This window comes from Salmo trutta, chromosome 23 (assembly GCF_901001165.1).
Source record: "Salmo trutta chromosome 23, fSalTru1.1, whole genome shotgun sequence".
NCBI lineage: Eukaryota > Metazoa > Chordata > Actinopteri > Salmoniformes > Salmonidae > Salmo > Salmo trutta.
This window is the reverse complement of record NC_042979.1, coordinates 50,210,193-50,218,660: the sequence shown is the minus strand read 5'-3', so window position 1 is coordinate 50,218,660 and position 8,468 is coordinate 50,210,193. Positions and strand designations below refer to the sequence as shown.

General features: G+C 49.8%; 1 protein-coding gene across 1 annotated transcript in view; it reads left to right on the top strand.

Moving 5' to 3' along the window:
* Positions 1-1,923, top strand: part of il11ra (interleukin 11 receptor subunit alpha) — a gene marked incomplete in the record, with an annotated part of 50,245 nt that extends 48,322 nt beyond the window's left edge. The window contains 1 exon segment of the mRNA XM_029710593.1: positions 199-1,923. Within this exon segment, the coding sequence (XP_029566453.1) occupies positions 199-399 (201 nt within the window).
* Positions 1,924-8,468: the final 6,545 nt, after the last annotated feature.

Genomic DNA, 8,468 nt, shown 5'->3' with positions numbered 1-8,468 from the left:
TCCTCCTCTTCTCTCTTCTCTCCTCCTCTCTCCTCCTCTCTCTCCTCTCCTCTCTCCTCATCTTCTCTCTTCTCTCCTCCTCTCTTCTCTCCTCCTCTCTTCTCTCCTTCTCCTCCTCCTTCCTCTCCTGTTCTCTACAACTTCCCTCCTCCTCCTCCTCCTCCTCCTCCTCCTCCTCCTCCTCCCTTCTCTCCTCAGCCTAGGTTGGCCCATCCTCTCAGCCCTTATAGGGCCCCACCTCTCCACCAGGCCATACCTCCACTAGCTGTCTGCAGCATCCACAACACACTACCCACAACCTCCCAGGAGTCTCACCACCCTGCCAACAACCCATCTGGAGTGAGTGCTTGGCCTGGTCGCTGCCTGCCGATAGACAGACATGATGGACCGACTGACTGACTCCTCCCACTGGAGTTGAACCTCTTCTGATTGGTTGTGGGCCTCAGTGACAGTACAGCACCAGTAAACATGAAGTCAAAGGAAGGAGAGATTAGTATCTGGCTGTCTCCTCCCCTGACTGACTGAACAAGGTTCACATTGTTTTCCTGACGATGGTCCTTTATTCATTTCACTCATATTGTGACTATTGGAATGCTGAAGGAGGAGGAGAAGAAGAAACAGTTTGCCAATTTGATAAAGCAAAAAGCATTACTGATATATAGACCGGTTGGCAATATAGACAGGTTATAAATGGGTTATAAAGAGGTTATAGACAGGTTATGGAGAAGTTATAGACCGGTTGGCAATATAGACAGGTTATAAACAGGTTATAAACAGGTTATAGACAGGTTAAGGAGAAGTTATAGACCGGTTGGCATTATAGACAGGTTATAAACAGGTTATAAACAGGTTGGCATTATAGACAGGTTATAAATGGGTTATAAAGCGGTTATAGACAGGTTATTGAGAAGTTATAGACCGGTTGGCAATATAGACAGGTTATAAACAGGTTATAAACAGGTCATAGACAGGTTATGGAGAAGTTATAGACCGGTTGGCATTATAGACAGGTTATAAACAGGTTATAAACAGGTTATAGACAGGATATTGAGAAGTTATAGACCGGTTGGCATTATAGACAGGTTATAAACAGGTTATAAAGAGGTTATAAACGTTATTTAGAGGTTATAGAGAGGTTAGCATTCGCTTGACTTCAGCAGAAGAAGAGAAGGAACACTCAGCAAGGCCGCTGCTATTGGCCAACGGATGAGAAAGAGGAGTCCTGTCATTTCCATGCTGACCAGTCACAGACAGTGTCAGGATGATGTCATAACTTAATGTGGGTAGCTTGAGGTTACATTGGTCTGGGAACAGTTATCTTCTCCCCCCGACCCCCACCAGAAGTGACGTGGTTGCCCCACCTGGAGCAAGAAGACCTGATGGAGTAACTGTCATAATCACCCATTTCTGAGAGGTCTCTACCACTTATAACCAGCATGACATCAGTTGTCCTCCGTCCCATCAACATCACACAGCGTTAATTCTGCTCTAAAGGACAGCGAAGTCATTTCCTGGTTCTTTACATCGCTGTGTAGTCATGGGAAACACAAGGTGCCTTTACACAAAGTTAAAGCCTCGCTGGGTGTCTTTGAGGTTCTCTCGAGCTAGTACCTATGCATGGATCCTATTGAAGCTTCTTCTGTGTTCTATCTCTAACCAGCAGAACTAAATGTAGTTCATAATTATATTCTGGTGTTTTTAGACGTTGTTCCATTGCACAGTTCCCCAGTCATTGATATGAAGCTCTTGATGCAGCAGATGTCCCAGGGTGTCCCCCTACATCCCACATGGACACCCTGTGCCCTGTATACTGTGAGCTCTAAAAGAATTGGGACAGTGACATTTTTACTGTTGGATGCATTTGTTATTTGTTTTGGTTGTGTTTTAGATAATTTACCCAATAATAATTCATGGTAAATCATGTATTGTGTCATTTTGGAGTCACCTTTATTCTAAATAAGGATATAATGTTTCTAGACACTTCTACATGCATGTGGATTCTGCTATGAGGACAGATAGTCCTGAATACCTCCCTGTTTTTTTTAATTGTGAGAGAATGTCTATCGAAGATGTTCTCAGAGGTAGTCAACAGTATCCATAACATACTGAATCCTACAGCTGTCACCATTCAGTTACCATAACACACTGAATCCTACAGCTGTCACCATTCAGTTACCATAACATACTGAATCCTACAGCTGTCACCATTCAGTACCCATTAACATACTGAATCCTACAGCTGTCACCATTCAGTATCCTACAGCTGTCACCCTTCAGTTACCATAACACACTGAATCCTACAGCTGTCACCATTCAGTACTCATTAACATACTGAATCCTACAGCTGTCACCCTTCAGTTACCATAACATACTGAATCCTACAGCTGTCACCATTCAATTTCCATAACACACTGAATCCTACAGCTGTCACCCTTCAGTATCCATTAACACACTGAATCCTACAGCTGTCACGCTTCAGTTACCATAACACACTGAATCCTACAGCTGTCACCCTTCAGTTACCATAACATACTGAATCCTACAGCTGTCACCATTCAATTTCCATAACATACTGAATCCTACAGCTGACACCCTTCAGTATCTATAACATACTGAATCCTACAGCTGTCACCATTCAGTATCCTACAGCTCCAACACCCACACCCTGCTACAGCTCCATCACCCTGCTACAGCTCCATCACCCTGCTACAGCTCCATCGCCCTACTACAGCTCCAACACCCTGCTACAGATCCAACACCCTGCTACAGCTCCATCACCCTCCTACAGCTCCAACACCCATACCCCGCTACAGCTCCAACACCCTGCCACAGCTCCAACACCCTGCTACAGCTCCATCACCCTGCTACAGCTCCAACACCCTGCTACAGCTCCAACACCCTGCTACAGCTCCATCACCCTGCTACAGCTCCAACACCATACCCCGCTACAGCTCCAACACCCTGCCACAGCTCCAACACCCTGCCACAGCTCCAACACCCTGCTACAGCTCCAACACCCTGCTACAGCTCCATCACCCTGCTACAGCTCCATCACCCTGCTACAGCTCCAACACCCTGCTACAGCTCCATCACCCTGCTACAGCTCTATCACCCTGCTACAGCTCCAACACCCTGCTACAGCTCCATCACCCTGCTACAGCTCCACCACCCTGCTACAACTCCAACACTCTCCAACACCCTGCTACAGCTCCAACACCCTGCTACAGCTCCAACACCCTGCTACAGCTCCATCACCCTGCTACAGCTCCACCACCCTGCTACAGCTCCATCACCCTGCTACAGCTCCAACACCCTGCTACAGCTCCATCACCATGCTACAGCTCCATCACCCTGCTACAGCTCCAACACCCACACACTCCTACCGCTCCAACACCCTGCTACAGCTCCACCACCCTGCTACAGCTCCAACACCCAGCTACAGCTCCATCACCCTGCTACAGCTCCACCACCCTGCTACAGCTCCAACACCCAGCTACAGCTCCAACACCCTGCTACAGCTCCACCACCCTGCTACAGCTCCAACACCGTGCTACAGCTCCAACACCCTGCTACAGCTCCAACACCCAGCTACAGCTCCATCACCCTGCTACAGCTCCAACACCCTGCTACAGCTCCTTCACCCTGCTACAGTTCCAACACCCTGCTACAGCTCCATCACCCTGCTACAGCTCCATCACCCTGCTACAGCTCCAACACCTTGCTACAGCTCCAACACCCTGCTACAGCTCCAACACCCTGCTACAGCTCCATCACCCATACCCTGCTACAGCTCCACCACCCTGCTACAGCTCCACCACCCTGCTACAGCTCCATCACCCTGCTACAGCTCCACCACCCTGCTACAGCTCCACCACCCTGCTACAGCTCCAACACACTGCTACAGCTCCAACACACTGCTACAGCTCCAACACCCTGCTACAGCTCCATCACCCAGCTACAGCTCCACCACCCTGCTACAGCTCCACCACCCTGCTACAGCTCCAACACCCTGCTACAGCTCCATCACCCTCCTACAGCTCCATCACCCTGCAACAGCTCCAACACCCTGCTGCAGCTCCAACACCCTGCTTCTGCTCCAACACCCTGCTACAGCTCCATCACCCTGCTACAACTCAACCACCCTGCTACAGCTCCAACACCCTGCTACAGCTCCAACAGCTCCCACACCCTGCTTCATCTCCAACACACTGCTACAGCTCCAACAGCTTGCTATAGCTCCACCACTCTGCTACAGCTCCACCACCCTGCTACAGCTCCAACACCCTGCTACAGCCCCAACACCCTGCTACAGCTCCATCACCCTGCTACAGCTCCATCACCCTGCTACAGCTCCAACACCCAGCTACAGCTCCACCACCCTGCTACAGCTCCACCACCCTGCTACAGCTCCAACACACAGCTACAGCTCCATCACCCTCCTACAGCTCCATCACCCTGCTACAGCTCCAACACCCTGCTGCAGCTCCAACACCCTGCTACTGCTCCAACACCTTGCTACAGCTCCATCACTCTGCTACAACTCCATCACCCTGCTACAGCTCCAACACCCTGCTACAGCTTCAACAGCTCCCACACCCTGCTTCAGCTCCAACACACTGCTACAGCTCCAACAGCTTGCTACAGCTCCACCACCCTGCTACAGCTCCACCACCCTGCTACAGCTCCATCACCCACACCCTGCTTCAGCTCCATCACCCTGCTACAGCTCCATCACCCTGCTACAGCTCCACCACCCTGCTACAGCTCCAACACCCTGCTACAGCTTCAACAGCTCCCACACCCTGCTTCAGCTCCAACACACTGCTACAGCTCCAACAGCTTGCTACAGCTCCACCACCCTGCTACAGCTCCACCACCCTGCTACAGCTCCATCACCCACACCCTGCTACAGCTCCATCACCCACACCCTGCTTCAGCTCCATCACCCTGCTACAGCTCCATCACCCTGCTACAGCTCCACCACCCTGCTACAGCTCCAACACCCTGCTTCAGCTCCATCACCCTGCTACAGCTACACCACCCTGCTACAGCTCCATCACCCTGCTACAGCTCCATCACCCTCCTACAGCTCCATCACCCTGCTACAGCTCCAACACCCACACCCTGCTACAGCTCCAACACCCTGCTACAGCTCCATCACCCTGCTACAGCTCCAACACCCACACCCTGCTACAGCTCCATCACCCTGCTACAGCTCCATCACCCTGCTACAGCTCCACCACACTGTTACAACTTCATCACCCTGCTACAGCTCCAACACCCTGCTACAGCTCCAACACCATCACCCTGCTACAGCTCCATCACCCTGCTACAGCTCCACCACCCTGCTACAGCTCCACCACCGTGCTACAACTTCATCACCCTGCTACAGCTCCAACACCCTCCTACAGCTCCATCACCCTGCTACAGCTCCATCACCCTGCTACAGCTCCAACACCCTGCTACAGCTCCATCACCCTGCTACAGCTCCATCACCCTGCTACAGCTCCACCACCCTCCTACAGCTCCAACACCCTGCTGCAGCTCCATCACCCTGCTACAGCTCCATCACCCTCCTACAGCTCCAAGGTCCACAGAGACACATTACCTAACACACCCAGTGTTTTGGGAAAATAATGGTTTAATCCAGTCTCTTTTTAACATAAGATAGCAATATGAAAATAAATTATTTACAACATAAAATACTTATAAATTCAATAAATAATATTTTAACAAATCAAATGCTAAACTAAATATTGCATTGACTACACATTGTAAACAAAAACACCTGCAATAATTTCATTTGATGCAGAATGACAATGGAAATGGTAGATATTTTACCATTATGCTATCCTCTAAGACCCTAGCAGGCTATTAGCAGGCTAATAGCCTGCTAATAGCCTGCTAATAGCCTGCTATTCCCTACACATGGCAAATTCATTCATCCTGCTATTCCTTACACATGGCAAATTCATTCATCCTGCTATTCCTTACACATGGTAAATTCATTCATCCTGCTATTCCTTACACATGGCAAATTCATTCATCCTGCTATTCCTTACACATGGCAAATTCATTCATCCTGCTATTCCCTACACATGGCAAATTCATTCATCCTGCTATTCCTTACACATGGCAAATTCATTCATCCTGCTATTCCTTACACATGGCAAATTCATTCATCCTGCTATTCCCTACACATGGCAAATACATTTATCCTGCTTGTCCTTTCACATGGCAAATTCATTCATACTGCTTGTCCTTACACATGGCAAATGCATTCAACTTGACTCATTGACGCCACCTGCAGGTCATGGCTGCAGCACTTCCCTCATCAACAACAGATTATGTGAAAGACAGAAACTACTAGAAGTTAAATGTCATGATCACAAAATATGAACCTATTAAAGGAAGGTTTAAAAAGTGTCACTCTAAAACTAATCATCCCTGGACTATATAGATAAAAACAGATCTCAACACAACAACAGCCCTGGACTATATAGATGAAAATAGATCTTAACACAACAACAGCCCTGGACTATATAGATGAAAACAGATCTTAACACAACAGCCATGGACTATATAGATGAAAACAGATCTTAACACAACAGCCATGGACTATATAGATGAAAACAGATCTTAACACAACAACAGCCCTGGACTAGGACCTTCAGCTTCATAATGTACTGCTCTGTTCCCTAGGACCTTCAGCTTCATAATGTACTGCTCTGTTCCCTAGGACCTTCAGCTTCATAATGTACTGCTCTGTTCCCTAGGACCTTCAGCTTCATAATGTACTGCTCTGTTCCCTGGGACCTTCAGCTTCATAATGTACTGCTCTGTTCCCTAGGATCTTCAGCTTCATGCATAATGAGTGGAGAGCAGTGGAAGGAGAGGGAGGGGGAGGGAGGAGGGAGGGAGGGGGAGGGAGGAGTGAGGGGGAGGGAGGGAGGGAGGAGGGAGGGGGCGGGAGGGAGGGGGAGGGAGGGAGGGAGGGAGGAGGAGGGAGGAGGGAGGGAGGGAGGGGGAGGCAGTTCAGTAGGGAGGCGGTGGAGGAGAAGTAAAAGAAGTCATCACACCCATGGTGTGAAGGAGATGAGTGAGGCATTGTGGGATGGAAAGTCTAAACGGGATCCTTGGGAAGTCCCAACTCTGACAGGCATTGTGGGATGGAAATGTCTAAACGGGATCCTTGGGAAGTCCCAACTCTGACATCACCACATTAAAGTAGACATTTAAAACTGGTTAGGTTATGGTTGAGGATAGGTTAAGGACGTCCCAAGGATTCTGGATAGCACTAACCATTGTGGGATTGACTACGTCCAAAATGGCACCCTACATTTTAGTCATTTAGCAGACACTCTTATCCAGAGCGACTTACAGTAGTGAATGCATACATTTCATACATTTTTTTTTTTTTTGTACTGGCCCTTCGTGGGGATCAAACCCACAACCTTGGCGTTGCAAACACCATGCTGGCATTGCAAACACCATGCTCTACCAACTGAGCCACATACTGAATTATTTTTGACCAGAGCCTATAGGCCCTTGATGAGTACCAGAATCACCTTTAATTACCGAGTACATTTACACACACCAGGAATTTGACCTGGTGAAGTGGCGCCGACATTGTCTGACAAACAGAATATTCATGTCAAAAGTAATGCACCTTTAATTAAGTAAAAAAGTAATGCACGATAAAGGGATGCATCAATAGCGCCTTAATGCTGGAGCAAAATCAGTGGCGTGGTGTCAAATACATCAAACACATGGTTACCATTCCATTATTATGAGCTGGCCTCCCCTCAGCAGCCCCTCTGATCAATAGTGTCGGCCCTTCCTGTCCATCAGACGTCAATGGCGATGCCGTGCTTGTTGGAGATCATGTCTCTAGTCGGTCCTTCCTGTCCCTCAGACGTCGATGGCGATGCCGTGCTTGGTGGAGATCACGTCTCTAGTTCCATTCAGGTACATCAGCACAGAGCACAGGTGTGGCAGGGTGGCTGTGATGCTCACATACAGCCAATAGGAAATGGGGGGCCATGTTGCCGAATGGACACACCCACAGGCCATGGCGAACCCCGTCTCTGATGTGGTGTGAGGCCAGGGAGATAAACAGCAGCCAGGGTAGAGAGCACCATGAGTCCTTTAGCCTACCCAGCCACAGCACCAGCCTCAGAGAGAAGCAGAGGACAGGGATTGGAGAGGAGCAGTGGAGAGGGGGGCGGTGGGGTAGGCTGGTGGCTGCCTGGAGGAGGAGGAGGAGAGGGGGGCGGTGGGGCAGGCTGGTGGCTGCCTGGAGGAGGAGGAGGAGGAGAGGGGGGCGGTGGGGTAGGCTGGTGGCTGCCTGGAGGAGGAGGAGGAGGAGAGGGGGGCGGTGGGGCAGGCTGGTGGCTGCCTGGAGGAGGAGGAGGAGGAGGAGAGGGGGGAGGTGGGGCAGGCTGGTGGCTGCCTGGAGGAGGAGGAGG